The sequence below is a fragment of the Ptychodera flava genome, chromosome 15, assembly GCF_041260155.1.
Source record: "Ptychodera flava strain L36383 chromosome 15, AS_Pfla_20210202, whole genome shotgun sequence".
Lineage (NCBI taxonomy): Eukaryota > Metazoa > Hemichordata > Enteropneusta > Ptychoderidae > Ptychodera > Ptychodera flava.
In genome coordinates this window covers 19966145-19982030 of record NC_091942.1, presented here as the reverse complement: position 1 = coordinate 19982030, position 15886 = coordinate 19966145, and the positions used below count along the sequence as shown (strand labels likewise).

Sequence of the window (15886 nt, the reverse complement as noted above, 5' to 3'; positions counted from 1 at the left end):
GATGCATACTAGGCTTAGCTGACTTGATTAAAAACTGAAAGTCAGCCCACCCTGGAATGTCAGTCCGGATAAATGCGGAATTAATGTCATTTAAGAAGAAGGGGGTGCTGTGCTGTGATACTGTCAAGCCCTGATTAATTACACCGCGCCTTTTCGACTTTACGTGTCACTTCTGTCAAAGGGGCTCATGTCAAAAGCTCTCTTGTCCGAGGGTCGTATTTGCATGTAGCTGGTACTGCCCGCCACCAACTACTACAAGTTGTACACACTTGTTGTTCGCCCAAATTGAATTAAGAGACGTACACCTAAATAGCGATCCCCCCGATGCCAGGGTGTGCAGATAGTGTTACGGAATGCCCGATAATTGGGAGAGTCTGAGAAGAACGCCTGAAAGACATTTTAAGCTGGTTCTTTCTGCGTTTCTGCTCGCCTCTTGTCCTTTGCAATGTTTGCGTACCACCTCTGGTACGTAAATGATGATTGCATCTTGGGACTTATCGTAGACAGGCTGAACGCCTCGGTTGGCCGCGGTCACGTGACTTCGGTATCCGCATTTCATTCACAGGCCACTTTGTGCTGGGACCATAATAAACCTTGGGCTCCCCGAAGATAGTAGGTGTAACGAACAGCATCGGAGATACATTTACCCCGACAAACCCAAGTGCCTCATCCGCGCTCCGGAACAGCCCGCCATGAACCCGGTGATTTTCTCGTCGTCCCCGTTTACGCCACACACCGCAACAGGTGCCATGGTCGGCAGCGATGCCGGCGCTGGCTACAGTACTCTGTCCCCCAGAGCGTCGTGCAGGACTCATCCCTTCGTAGCCATGGCGACCACCTCGGGATGTGCCACCGACTTCAACTACGCGAGTACCGGCATTCTGGCGGGGGCGTCCGCCCTGTACCCGGCGCCATCGAGCAACTTCTGCCCGTACCGGGGGATGCTGAACCCGAACTTCGTCCCGTCGGAACCTTGCCGTCAGGCGTTGCTGATGGCGTCCCAGGCAGCCGGCCTGACCGGCGCTACGGATTACTCAGGTGAGCGATTGTCACAGGCAGAAGTAAAAGAAAAGAAAAGGGTAGAAGGGGGAACTTTATTTACACACCGCTGATAATTAAATCAATTTCACGGGTGAACGCTTCGTTTTGTTGCTGGCAAATTAACGTCGCTTGACGGATTGAAAGTCGATGGGTGTATGTACTGGCCTAATCAACTGCACAGACCTCCTACGTGACTGGCCACTTTGAACAGAATAGAGACGTTCTCACGAAAGTGGGTTCTTTGGAAAGCAATGCTGATTTTATTCTTTAAACAAAATGATAATCCTATTTCCAACATTAGGCAGCATTGATACTTTTCTATCTGTTTCCTTAAAGACAAATAACTTTGAACTATGTTCAACCAAAAGTGCGAAGCTGTCGACTCTCGTTCATTCATTGTAGTATCGGTTTGCTCAGAGTAGTTCTTCAAACTCCATTATTCAGGAATTTTATCGAGGGTTTATCAATAATTGCAACAATTTACGTTCAAGGCGTAAACATGAGCGCCATGTCGGGCTCTGCTCGATGCTGAGTCGATGATTTCAATTGGATTTGGCATATTAGGTGACGTTATTGTATTGCTATTGCAGATAATCCCGATATGATCACTGCTTCTAATATGTCGATGCAGCCATAGAGCAAATTTTTGTCTTTCGTTTCTGTCCATCCCCTTAGAATTGCTTTGGGTATCTTTTTTCCTGGCATACCTCGACAAGACAAACCCTAGGTGAAGGGAAAACGCCGAAATATCAGTATCTGTTGATGATATTTTCATAGTTTTTGTACCATAATGAAAATTCCGTTCTTCTCCCTAAACTATGATGCAGGTATTAGCCTTGTTAACACACTGCGTTTCGTGTAATATGTAACGTTATTGTAACAAATGATGTCAAGTCAGTGAAATACCGTTTTTACCGACAACGGCAATTTAATAACAATATAGAGGTTATGTCGGCAAGTATAAAACTAAGTATTCCCAAATGATTTTGGGAGCAGAACAATTAGCTGTATTTTTAATAACGGAAAAAAAATGACGATCCATCAAGAGTGTCGGCTAATTAATCTTTTCAAGACATAATTATGGCATGAAGAAAAGTTCAACGTATACAATACATGGTTTACTATTAACGTTTTGCGTCGTACAAAAGTCGCTAATATACATTCACACACTCTTTCTTTTGTCTATCATGGCCTTCATGGTTTGGAATATGTTAAGATATCTTTATTTCGTGTAACATTTTTTTTTGTCAGGGACAGTCAAGAAAGTGTAACTAAGTCATTGCGTCGAAAAATCGTTCAGTTTCTGACTGAACAAAAACCTTCTGTGAATTCTAGATCGGAATATTTCGGGAATTGAGGAGGTCGATGCCAATGCCGGGCAGAGCCGAGCCTTGAACACGGACCATGCATGCATCAACGCATGATGACAAATGTCTTTCGAAATCTTCGATACACGTGGACTGTTTAAAAAAAGTTGTCGAAGCGCTATACCTGCGATAATGTGCTTTCGTAAAGCTTACCCGAAGCTTGTGCAGTCTCCCATAGGCTTCGATCGTAACCTGACGAGTCTCCGGTGCCCAGGGGAGGGGTTATATGCTATTTCAAAACTGCAAAGTGGGGTCATGCTTTCTTCAAATAGCACAGGAGAGAGAATCTCTTAATTTAAAACAAAAATGCAAACATTGTCATGAAGGTGGTTTTTCACATGTTCTCTGAAGTCCGTACACAATGGTCTGAATGCGATTACATCACTTGAGAGACATCATCAACTCCGAGTCGACGAGGAGGAAGAGAAGGCTGAAATCAAGGAAGAAGATTTACCACAAAAGACGTTAATCGCGTTCGACTGATACAGACGAATCAACTCCTTTTATCATTCAGCAAAATGAAATGAACAGTGCGTTTTACTTGACTTGGTAAACTGACATTGAATTTTTTGCAAATTTGGAGTCTGAGCTCAACCACAGTCACTCCATAAAAGTGACCTTAGCTCAACGTAATGAAAAATACTTTATTTTAAATAAATGCAATGGACAATACATAAAGTCCAAGGGATTATACAGCAAATATAATTTCTGCTCAAATTGAAGAAAGTATATTCTCGGCGTACATTTTACATTGATTCCGATGTATGGCAGGGGGTGTATTATTCTTTCAAGGGGGGATGCAAGGAAGACAGATATGACGATTGTCAAAAACACGATCACGGAGGGAATTATTGTAAATTGATGAATATTCATATTGATTCTTGAACATAAAGGGTCACTCTCATTTGAGTAAAGACCAAGTAGCTGATAGCTGTGACTGTTTCTAAGATGTACATTTAATCTGTGTACCATCTTCCGTCCTTTGGAAGAAATGAATCCGATTTAAATGTATGGTTTCACTTAAAGTTTTGAAATGTATTGATAGACACGTTAAATAATACAAGCATATACACATACATACATACATACATACATACATACATACATACATACATACATACATACATACATACATACATACATACATACATACGTTATATTTGTATACTTGTGTAGGTATGTGTGTAGTGCATTGGAAATATATTTGAAGTCCGACCATACATTTATATTTCTGACATCGTGCTTACACACTTGGCAATACATTTTGCCAAATGTGATGGTAATTAATGATTGTAAGTCTGTGTTTTGAGCAAGCTTTTCTGAGACGTTCGACAAATCAGGATACCAAAGCCAGCCAGAGAACAACAGTTTTAACACATTCGCATATCTGTTTAAGTCATAGTGTTTCTATAGTCCAGTTCCCTAAACATCAAAGTACTGTGTTGTTCCCTTCATGTTGAATGTACTCATGGGAGACCCTTTGTCAATTCCGTCAATACTCCCCACATACTGGAGGTCGATTGTCCTGCAGTTACCAAATTAAGTTTATTGTTTCATCTACAAAGCGCTTTCGGATATTCTGGATGCTTACCATATGGTTCATAAAATACAAGTGCCCCTCCGTAGACAGATAAAAATGGAAAAGGAATCAGGCGAGTGTGAAAAGAATCCCTCCCTGTTGATGCTTGTCGCTGCACAGACACTCTGGGAGGGGCAGTGCGTTGGACGAAGAAATTAGCGAAAACAAACCGTGTTGATAGCGTAAACGCCAGCTAGTTTGTTTCAATTAACCCGATACGGTTGATGATTTGGCAGTAAATTAGATCGCTGGGGTAAACCAAATTCCACGAGGTCTCAGAGAATGGGCCGCAGATGATTTTTCAGATTGGCCAATTGTTTTTACTAGGCTCCACTCAATGAGAGGGATGAAAGACAGTTGACATGCAACTTTCTGGAGTTTCGAATTCTACAAGGCAGGGCAGTGTTTTAGTTTTGTGATATGGCGACTCCCTTAAGCGCGTCCGATGACAAGTTAAGGCAATGGACCCATTTTTTTCTTTCGCTGGAAAGCACAACTGCTTTATTGTGTTATATTGTTTCTGTGTCCCGGTCTATGTATGTATGTATGTATGTATGTATGTATGTATGTATGTATGTATGTATGTATGTATGTGTGTGTGTGTTTGTGTATGTATGTATGTATGTATGTATGTATGTATGTATGTATGTATGTATGTATGTATGTATGTATCCCCATGTCTGTCTTCATACAGGACAGAGTAATATCATGAGTATCGGCCATGGATTTGGCAGATAGTGGCCATTTCTTATAACCATTTTCACCGACTGTCAACAATTGCAGTTTATCGAAGGATACGTTGATCTGTCTTCGCCCCTGGAAACAGCGTTTTCATATCATTTTCACTGTTTTTCAATTTACGCTGTCTGGTTTGTGCAAACACGTCAGCCGTCGCCCCATCGCCAGTAGCGTGAGTGGGCTGGAAGGCTCCTCAACACCAACAAACATCGGCCAATGTCTGAGCGGTCAGACAGACGGACACTTCTCTCCCTCGTTTAGAGTAAATAAACTGCCCCCGTCCTTTAGACGCTCTTAAAAGAAAACCCAAAGTGCTTCTCATTCGAAAGCCACGGACCTGTTTGTTATTTTGTTTTTGTATCATGGCCCTCCGCTGTTGTGTACCACCTTTGTCACAGGCCCACCATCGCAGAACGCCGAAGGGTTGGTCGGCCCTTTTCGTCCACTTTCTGTTGCCCCTTCTTAGCTTCAGCTTCACTCGTCTTCGACATCGTCATTCCTCACTGACATGTATCACGCCTGTTAACGACGATGGGGAAGGCAGAGGTAAATATCGCGATGCAATTTGGCATCCAGTTGCAGACAAAGTAGATTCTCTGTACATATGTTCCTAAATTATAATTTGGAGGAAACACCAACGACAACAAAAAATAAAAATAAAAAAACAAAACAATGTCACTCATCACCGCAGATCTATAAGTCTCGTTATTTTTTGAAGTACTTAGTCAAAACTTAATGTTGGTCAGGCTGTGATCGAAACTACAAGCTGAGCCTCTCAGCTTTTGAGTCTTGTTGTTGTTATGTAAGCTTAGTATTGGTGCCTTAAGGTATAGTATGCGCCTCGAAAATGAAAGACAAACTTTTGCTCAAACTTTAATAAAGAAATCTTTCAGTCACTCCCTTTCAAAACCACAATCGGGGTTCACAGTGCAAATTTTGATACTAGAGAAACAAATTACCCACGGTTTATCGATATTTAAAATTCAAAATGGCCACCATCCCTGTGTTAACTCTATGTTGAAAAATACAATTTTCGATTCTCGAAAAACTAAGATGGTGAAAATTTTTCTCGCATCAAGAGCTTCAAAACGAGCCCCCACAAGTGGTAGATCAGAAAAAGAATTGTGAAAGTTTGAGAGTCCGAATATCTGTCCCCGAGGCGCATTCTACCTTAACAATGATTTCAAGAAAATATTTACTCAGTAAAATCGACAATTTACAAGTAAACACCACTTGACTAGATTTGTATAGATACACATATTTTTTTAAAAGGTTGAATGCCATCGCGACCCACAGATATGCCTTCCAAGTGGGTGGGATTGCGACGGCATTGCTAATATGGAAAAAAAATACGGTATTAGAGATATCTGTTGAATAACAAAGTAACATTAACTGCTTAAAGAGAGCCATCGAAGACGGCGGTATCCTTGGGATGTGTGTTGATTATCGGCAGATCACAAACGTATTTGATAGTCCCTTATCGGCCGTGTTTGCTCTCTGCGAGGATTTCTTCGGACGAGCGTGTCCTGTCTGTGCTCGTTTGTGTTTACACTTGTATTAGGACCGTCGCAACATCGCTTCGGAGTGCAAATCCCCAGTGTTTCTCCGGTAAACAAGCCGAAAAATTTTAATCGAAAAGTGAGGAGTATATACGGGTTTACTGACTGGGTGTCCGCGTCAAGTGTCATCGAGAAAACCACACAATGACGTGTCGTGTATCCACAGTCCCATACCTCTTCCTGTTTACCACTGCACTGCGGTGTAATGAGAGCGCTTTATTTGGAAATGTTAGAACAGTATATGCGGACATTTCTATAGGCTTATTGTCTATAATATTTCTTAATCTTGTGTTTTCTACAAAAATAATGTTGTCTCTCTCTCTCTCTCTCTCTCTCTCTCTCTCTCTCTCTCTCTCTCTCTCTCTCTCTCTCTCTCTCTCTCTCTCCTTATCCGGTTTTACATTAAGCTTATGTTGTACGTATAACTATGACAAACAATGCTTCGATGGATACGTCCTGCCAAAAGAAAACCACTAACGCAACTAATTAGTAAACTAATTAGTAGAAAAATAAACTCAAATTAGAAACAGCTAAGTAGAAAAATAAAGTCTAATTAACAAGAAGTGACGGGTTTCCTTTCAAAACAGGAGTTCAATTAACCACCTCCGAACATTTGCAAAACGATAGTCGATTGCGTGCTGATCAGTTTAATAGACATTGTCACGGTCCGTCCAGGATGCGTTGAAATGTACATATAAAGAGTGCTACAGTTTAGGAACGGAGCTTGTTTCTTAACGGCCGTGGGTAGTGCAGTGCAGTTCATCCTTGCCTGGTCTACAGCTCAGAGCAGAGCCGTTGCTGATGTTGACTTAATAACGGAGTGATTGATGGGATTCCTGAGTGATGGAAATTCGAACAGAAAATAACTTCACATAGAATATCAATTTTCTCACGGTTTACTGTGTTGTGTTTGCTTGAGGGGGTGAAAACAACGCATGCGTTGATTTTTTGAGTCCTGCCATATGGGACTATTTCAAACGCTGTATCGCGAGCTGCAGTCAAACTCTAATACTGGGTCACCGTTCGCGCGCTGCGGGCTCTTCCCGCGCCTAAATGACCTTGCAAGCACGATTTAGATTCTACAGAATACATGTAACGTCAAAGTATATTTTATGATTGAGAAAAAGTTTTTTCTATTCGATTCCAAGGCCGACTTAAGTATTTTTCCCAAGCTTGACTTTATGCATGCTTGATGGCCAAAGTTTTAAGCTTTTTCAAATGTATTGTAGGTGGATTCTTAATAGTAGAAATGCACTGTCCCTACTCCCCGTCCGAAGGGTCTCTCCAGCACTGGTTTCACGTGCTCAGCAATCGTTGGTACCCCGGGATAATTGCCAAGCAAAGATCTCGAACTGAAAATATGTAGATGAGCAATTTCTTGATGTCACATTTCGGACTGTTCATATAATGATATAGAAAACGTGAAGAGACAAAATGAAACCCTGTAATGGTCCGGCGGTGGCAGTCTCTGGATGGGTGGGTACCCACGCTCGTTAGCAGAGTTTGAAATGTACCCCTTTTCCCAGAATTTTTCTCTGAAAAACACCCCCTTTTTTGGGAAAATCTGGGAGAAAATCACTGTGAAAAACACCCCCTTTTTTCCGATATCTGGGAGATTTTACCTAAATGTTTGCAAAGACATTTGAATACCACAATTTACCAATTTCAAAACAAGTGTGCTGACTCTTGGTGAAGAAGGAACACATAATACACTAGCTTGGCATGGGTTGACTTTGTTTGATGTGCACAGTAACAGACTGCCTTGTTCAATGTATGCTTAGTAACATGATGAAAACTTGAAATACAGTGATCGTTCAATGTTTTGTCTTCACCATATGTTCATCAGTCACACTCATATACAATAACTTTTCTGATCCGTTTGATCTTGTATTAGTTGATGGCTCCGTCATCTGTAGCTCTGCAAAAAAAAAAAAAAAAATCCTTTGTAGAGAATCACTTGTAGCTAAGGGAAATTTGCACCAGCAACAACCATTTTTTTCACAGAATTTCAGCAAAGATAAATAGTACTCTCCTGCTTTCAGGTAACTATCTATCTACTACAATCTCAATAGTTAATACAACTACATGTAGTACAAAACACTACATGTAAATGTCAGTACAATAAACCGGGGTACAATCTACTGAATGACAGTTAATTCTACTAGAAATACTTCTTAGTACAAAACACGACATGCAACTTTTATTACAATAACCTGAACAGATAATCTACCAAATAAATGACAACCAACCCAACGAGAAATACTACAACTATATAACACCTCATGCAAGTGTTAGTACAATCTATAAAATGACAACTGATTCAACTAGAAATAACAGTAGGCATTATCATGTTGATTCGCTGACTTGAGTTGACCAGCGATGCCTTACAACTTGCAAGCTAGTAGCTATGGACCAAGCTGTGATATCGCAGTGGTGTTGTGGCGTCTATCGAACGCGCTCGGGTCAAGGGTCATCACCACAGACCTTGACCCGAGCGCATTCGATAGACGCCACAGCACCGCTGCGATATCACAGCCACTATGGACCAAACAGCACAGCTAGCTACATTTTTGCTGCGGATCCGTAGCCCTACCACTCCCTTTGCTGGTTGTGTTTGGGGAGTCCCCAACACAACCAGCAAAGAGAGTGGAAGGGCTACGGATCCGCAGCAAGCTACATTTATAAATTTATCATATTTATGAGTTTCGCTAAGTTTTTGAAAAGACTTACTTGACTCGGAGAACTCACTTTCCAACATTTGAATCACTTCTGGAATCACTGTGTGTACTCAAGGTACACATCCACAATAACCGCATCTCAAACTGTCATTTTCACTGACAAATTCCATGCATTCTGCACAGGTTTTGCATCTCCCGCGAAGAACACCTCTACCATCGACCGCCATATTGCTAGTCATACAGGAAGTTGTTGTTGGATGTTGAATTAGCTATCTCTCCCCCCCCCCCCCCCCCCCCCGTAATACAGCGTATCAATTCATAAAACACAAGAACAAAGTTTACCATCACAGGGACGGTCACTGGATTTCTAAACAGCCAGAACATACTAAATTTTAATCGAACTGATATGAGGGGTGGGCACGTAGCTACAATCACCTTCACAATGTGATGTACGGTTCTCCCGGGACGGTTCTGGATCATGGCTTAGGGGGACCGCTGCTGGGTTTTACTCTCTCAAGTGAGAAGCGTCTTAGGAGAAGAACCAGACCTATTCTCGGAGGGTGATCTGAAAAAGTACCCCTTTTTCTCGATTTCACGGACCTAGATGTCTCCGTGATGTCCGACTAAAATCGACCCCTTTCCGCGAAATTTCTAACAAGCGTGCGTACCCGGCTGCTCCGAGACTGCCACCACCGGGTGTAATGGTTAGTCAAGAGAAAAATGAAATATCTTACAAAAATCTCAAACTTAATGATATCACGAGGCCTCATATGAGTTAACTATTTCACACTGAAGTTCGCAATTTTAGCAATAAGTATATTAGCGTATGTTTGTAGCTCCATCGCTTGTTACTGCCTTTTTCAATATGTAAACGCAGCCCTCATCAGGTAGATGTTAATGAGGGGAGAGTGTTTATTTTACCAAAAGGTGTTTCAGTATGTTTCAAGTTATATAACCTGCCGTTCTTGGAAGATAGAAACTTCCAAAAGAGGGCTAATGTGTTCCTTTGAAAAATACAGAACGGGGAAAGTTTTAAAAAACGAATAAACTTCAAACGGTACTCCTATTACACATTCCGCTATACATAATATATTCCAAATGTAAATCAGAACAACGTAATGTCATCATGTTGCGAGTGAAACTTCATGCTACTAAGCCTAAAATGTATGTTTTCAATAGTTATTTACGTCGTAATATGACGTGGTATGATGAAACAGAACACAGTTAACAGGTGACAGAGCACAACGCAACATTAATTACTCGCAAATCATCATGGCCGAATAGAGTGGCGCACCTGAGAACACACAACGTGGCATGGACTCTTTTTTGCCCAGAGTGACATTACACGGTGTACAGGTGGCAACATACATGTATGTCAGTTTCTAAAATTACACGGCGGCGTACAGGTGACTTGAAACGTATATACGTGTGTTACTTTCAATAACAGAATATCGGTTTTTTTTCTTACAGCGGAGGAAAATAAACCAATGAAACAGCGTAGAAATCGTGCCAATTACAGCACCTGGCAACTGGAGGAACTGGAGAAGGCGTTCCAAACGACGCATTATCCAGATATTTTCATGAGGGAGGCGCTGGCATTAAAACTCGATCTGATTGAAGCACGTGTTCAAGTAAGTGTCGTCCTGATTTTTTCAGGCATGTCCAGCGTGGTTAGATCGGTTATTATTTTCCATGACGCTCAGTTGGCATATCACTGATATCGTGAATTGATGATCTTTAAATGCTATGGTCCTTTGTCGGCAAATTTGACAGTCAGTGAAGTTACACGTTTTTAGCCGCCGTCAAACCACAGCTTATTCAGAGTAAGGAGCCAGAAACACGGCGTCAACCCACCAGTTTTCAAACCGAGGCTTTCTGTCACAGATTAGCTACGAGCTATTATCCCTCCACCGCTCATGGAGTCTGCACTGACCCTCACGACCGATTGCCTTTTTTTCTGCCGGTATTGAGGGCCAAGTTTGCCTATCCGCTGCTCAAGGAGAGGGTCCCATTGATGCCAGGCATTAGTTTGGGAATCGCATCCAACAAGCCATGAAAGGTACATATCACGGGCAATGCCCAGAATCAGTGGTACTGCTTTATTGCCGTGTTTGCTCGCAGTACTTTCCCGTGAAGAATCTCAGATAAACTTCGCGGAAATATTTCTCCCTGTGTACTGTTCTCAGAGTTGACGTCGAGGGGGTATTATAGCTAAACTTTGCTTTGTCAACCAGATGCTGGTATAAAGTTACATTTTGAGCCACTAATCTCTTGATTAAAGAAAGCTTTAGTAGCTTTTCTCCAGTGATCTTTACTGGCCGTAAAATATACTTTCTTGTTCCACTGTCCAATGCCTGACGAATTTCCTACCAGGAGTACAACCTGTAAACAGCCTGTATCATGGTGTGAAATGTACAAAACCATCGTGGTTTTTTGTATATGATTTTTTATTTCTTCGCGATTATCCTATTTTTTCTTTCGCAAACTTTATTTCTCAGAAAGGTATACTTATCTAATAGTTACAACAAACCGATTAAAAAATATCACACGACTTTTTGCAAAAGATCAAATTTCCGAGTTTAAGTTCTTCGATACAACTCGTTTCTCATAACAATGACACGGGGAAATATCTGTTCAAGATTACAAACATGGTAAAACACGATTGGAACTAATTTGGGATAATTGGATCTTCATATTTTTCAAATTTCTCAAAAATGTTAGGTGCCCTATAGCCGAATGTTGCAATATTACAAATTACTCATAAAAACAAGTGTGTAACTTCAAAAGAAAAGCAGATGAGCTTACATTTCCATATTAAATCGACATTACTTCACCATCCAAATTAGTTCCAATCGTGTTGTATTTATGTACATGTATATACCATTTCGCTATGATAATAACAAGATTTACAACTTCCTTGATTTGAACTAATATCCTCTGATCACTTGTGCAAAATTTAACTGAACTGACATTTGTAACATGTTACTTATTACTTTATCCGTGAAACTCCATGTATTTTTTGTTTTGGCGATAATTAATACATTCCCGAAATCTGTACGGTGCTTGTAAACGTCATGGACTTGGCAACGTTTACACACAAGGGAGAATCAGTTTTCTTCCAGCGAAAAAGCTTTACACAATTTTGCAATCTACAAATGGTAGATTCCTAGCGGCAACTGTGTTGCTTTAGTTTCTTGTATAACCACAGTCATCTATGTTCTATTCCGCTCTGCGTCTATGTGCCCTATAGCTGTGTGTACATATGCCTGGTTCTTCTCGGGCATATGTACACACATCTATCATGTCTATGGGGCGCATAGGCGCAGAGCGGAATAGAACACACGTGACTGTGGTGTAACCCTTTTTGCTAGTGACCATACCCTGCTTTTGCTGTCTTTGCAATTAGAAGTTACAGGCTCTGCTCCAAATTTCAACCGCATTTGGTTTTATCACAAAAACTTAACTGATATTCAGCAAATCGGTTTAGTTGAAAGTTTTGAAATGTCGATGGCGTCCCTGACATAGTCAAAAGCCAAGATTTATAAATCACTCAGTGTCATGATTGTTAATAATTGAATGTTTGTATGGGCTGGAATTCGTTCGTCAAAAATGACACAGCATGTATACGATGCAGTGAGTTGTACGGAATAATACTTTGCATTTTAACATACTTTAGACGGACACAAAAATATTTGTTTTATATAAAACACCGATTGAAATTTCAAAAAAGTAAAGCCATTGTTTGTTCAGATATTGATAATTTGCTCTTCAGGATATGTGACAATTCTTCACTAAGAAATTCTTGACTTCCACATATTCTGTGTATAAAACCATTTGTTATAAAGTGTGGGTATGATAAAAACGACAGCACAGTATATACTGTACAAATTTCTACTCGGTTTATAGGTGATAAAACTTATGTTACAGGTACGTTTAAATGTCTTTCAATATTTTCATACTTTGAGCTTTGGGCAAGTCGAGCGAAATTTCCGGGTTTTTCGCTGTCCTGTTCGGCAAATACAGAATTACTAAGAACGTAATATCACGGACGACTCGGGGGACCGTGTAAAAAATTGGGTGTACAAAGGGGTACTAATGGTCGCGTTGACAACTTGAAGAACGGCGTCAAATGAGGATACAGACGCGCACTTGTTGGTAATTGAACAGGAGTAAAGAAATCGAGACGTCCCGGCAAACAAATACAAGCCTCTCTGTTCAGGGGAATGGGGTTTGATTAAAAACTCAAACACGCCTGACCCCCCACATAATAGAACTGTACACATCGGTTTTCATCGATTCTCAAGATTAAGGTTTTTTGACCTGAGCAGTGCGACAGATACCATCCTCACAGTGCCATTTACAACCGCCACTCCCTGCTTGCAGCCTGTTTACCTTGTCGTTCACCTGTCGGTCACAAATATTTGCTTCACCCGCGACCGGAAAAGTATACAAAAACACTTTCGCCGTTTCTTTTTATTTTTTTCGAGCATTGATCAAACGATACAATGACCGGGAAAGCGTTGATGCTCTGATGTCGGATTTCCAAACAGCGGGGAAGGTCGATGGCCGCTGTTCGCAGTGTCAGTGATAACGAGGGTGTAATTGAATTAGTAACCGCTTCAAGGAAACAGTAATGTTGTTTGCTTTCATTTGTTTTTCTGTGTCACTTCCGTCTGAAGTCATACTGAGCTGTTTTTGTTCGGCTGTTGAAGTGGAAGGAAAAGTGCCTTGTCTCTTTTTGAAGTTTTATATCAAAGTTTTTGCAATGCTTTTTACTCACTCACTCACTCTTTCTTGTCTCTTTTCCTCTCGCCACTCTAAGGATTTTATGTCTGTCAGTATCTGTCCATATGTCTGTCTGTCTCTGTCTTTCTCTTCTTCTCTGTCTGTCTGTCTATCTATATCTCTGTCTGTCTAGATTTTTGTCTCTTCTATCTCTCTGTCTGTCTGTCTGTCTTTGTCTGTCTGTCTGTCTCTCTGTCTGTCTCTCTCTCTCTCTCTCTCCTACCCTCCGATTTACACTGCCTCCGACAAGCCTCAAATCTCATGGTGTCGACGCGAGTCATGGAAGTCGAAGATTACATTAAAGTTTGTCTCGTTGTGTCGTTGTATGCCTAATTTGGAGTATTTTAAGTGTCCGTCCGTCTCTCTGTTGCTTCGTTAATGATTTAAAATCATGCTTTATATCTTGAAGTGGCCGTTGTAATCGTCGTCTGTTTATCACCACCACCATCACCACCACCACCACCACCACCACCACCATCATCATCATCATCATCACTGTCACTGTAAAACATCTGCACGACCATATTTAAGTTTTGTAACAATTTGATATTGCCCTTTTCTTCACACTTCAGGTCTGGTTTCAAAACCGACGGGCGAAGGAGAGGCGACAAATGAAAGTGCAGGGAAAAGAAGTAAAAACGAAGACCGGCCAGACGAAACCCGTACGGCCTCTCAAAGAAGACGCCGAAAACGCTGAAAAGGATTATCCCTGGCCGGGCACCCAAACCGACGGCGAAAAACTGCAACTAGCGCCCCCATTCGTCGAAATTCTGAACGGGGCGGAGAAGAGCAAGCTGCCACTTGACGAGAAGGCGACCGTGCCCTCGCCGACAAAGTTGGACGCCGCGGACAGGCGGAACTGCAGCATCGCTGCGCTCAGGCAGAAAGCCAAGCAATACATGTGTGACCTTGAAGCTCAGAGCAAAATCAAACAGGCGCTCGGCGTTCACGACTTGAGGACAGAGGTGACAATTGTCCGTGGTGACGGCAAGCACGACCTCGCGGTCACTGGCAGGACTTCACCTAAAATTGTGTGTTGTTGAAAGAAAAAAGCTTCACCATAGTCACAACAATGCCAAGGACGAGGGGTTTAGACAGGAACATTTCATAAAAGGATTGATGAAAAGTCGATAATGTTATTAGTGCTTGCACAATACAGCACTGAGCTAAACATGCTGAAAATGCAGTATCCATTCGAAGCCATCATAAAAGGTACCAGGTCCCCACTTTTCAATTTTAAGGTAAAGTTTTCTCAAGGAGTCACAATCTATAGTACTTGATCCTTTGAACTTCAAATTTTATATAAAAATATATATTCTTGACCGTTGCGATGAATTATAAAGTTTTTTGATAAACAAATGGTCTCATGTATCAATCAAAAGAGTTCAACGTCATGCCTTATCACGTGGATGTTGGTATAATCAGACTGTCTACATGTGTAAATGTAAAATTATGTTTATTAGTTCATTAAACGTGATACTGATGTTAATACAATGTTACCCAGTTTTGTCTGAGTGCCGGTCAAAGCATCGTTTATTCCAGCGCTAGCTGAAGAATTTTGCTTTTTTTCCCCTCGAGAACTTGTTTTATTGTTCAACCCAAGCCTAAAACTGGATGGCCGTCATCGCCACCATAATACTTTACATTCACGTCAATCATGGAGGTAACTACTTCCATGTTATGATTGGGCAGAAATCTATATTGATATGAGAAAAAGGCCAATGAAATCTGCTATTGACAGTCACATGACTTTAATGAGTAACAGTGCTCCTCCAATGGCTTGAAATAATGCGGCACCCTCACGTTATGTGAATGGTTTGGTGGGGAGGTGGACCTCTTGCACAAATTACCCCTGTGGAAAACAAATGAAAATAGAGTGAGAAAGGATAATGACTTCGAAACTTTCAATCTTGACTTTGATATGCTCAGGGGAGAAGACTGTACAACAGAGAGATGCACACAGAGAGATACACAATACTCATACAAACAAACAAATGGCACGGAGAGAGAGAGAGAGAGAGAGAGAGAGAGAGAGAAGAGAGAGACTCAGAGAGACAGAGAGAGAGAGAGAGAGAGAGAGAGAGAGAGAGAGAGACTCAGAGAGACACAGAGAGGGGCAGATACACTCAAACAAGCACA

General features: G+C 41.3%; 1 protein-coding gene across 1 annotated transcript; it reads left to right on the top strand.

The window, feature by feature from the left end:
• The first annotated feature begins 500 nt into the window (after positions 1–500).
• LOC139152365 (retinal homeobox protein Rx1-like) lies at positions 501–15241 on the top strand. The gene is made up of 3 exons (XM_070725499.1): positions 501–1038; positions 10433–10593; positions 14320–15241. The coding sequence occupies exons 1-3, from the start codon at positions 693–695 to the stop codon at positions 14788–14790; spliced, it is 978 nt and encodes a 325-aa protein (XP_070581600.1). The 5' UTR covers positions 501–692; the 3' UTR covers positions 14791–15241.
• The last annotated feature ends 645 nt before the right edge of the window (positions 15242–15886 follow it).

What these genes read in the sequence shown, in the direction of transcription:
- LOC139152365 (XM_070725499.1), top strand. Translation starts at nt 693, where the DNA reads ATGAACCCGGTGATTTTCTCGTCGTCCCCGTTTACGCCACACACCGCA. An exon ending in CGGCGCTACGGATTACTCAG is followed by an intron (nt 1,039 to 10,432) that starts GTGAGCGATTGT and finishes TTTTTCTTACAG; the next exon opens with CGGAGGAAAATAAACCAATG. An exon ending in TGATTGAAGCACGTGTTCAA is followed by an intron (nt 10,594 to 14,319) that starts GTAAGTGTCGTC and finishes TTCACACTTCAG; the next exon opens with GTCTGGTTTCAAAACCGACG.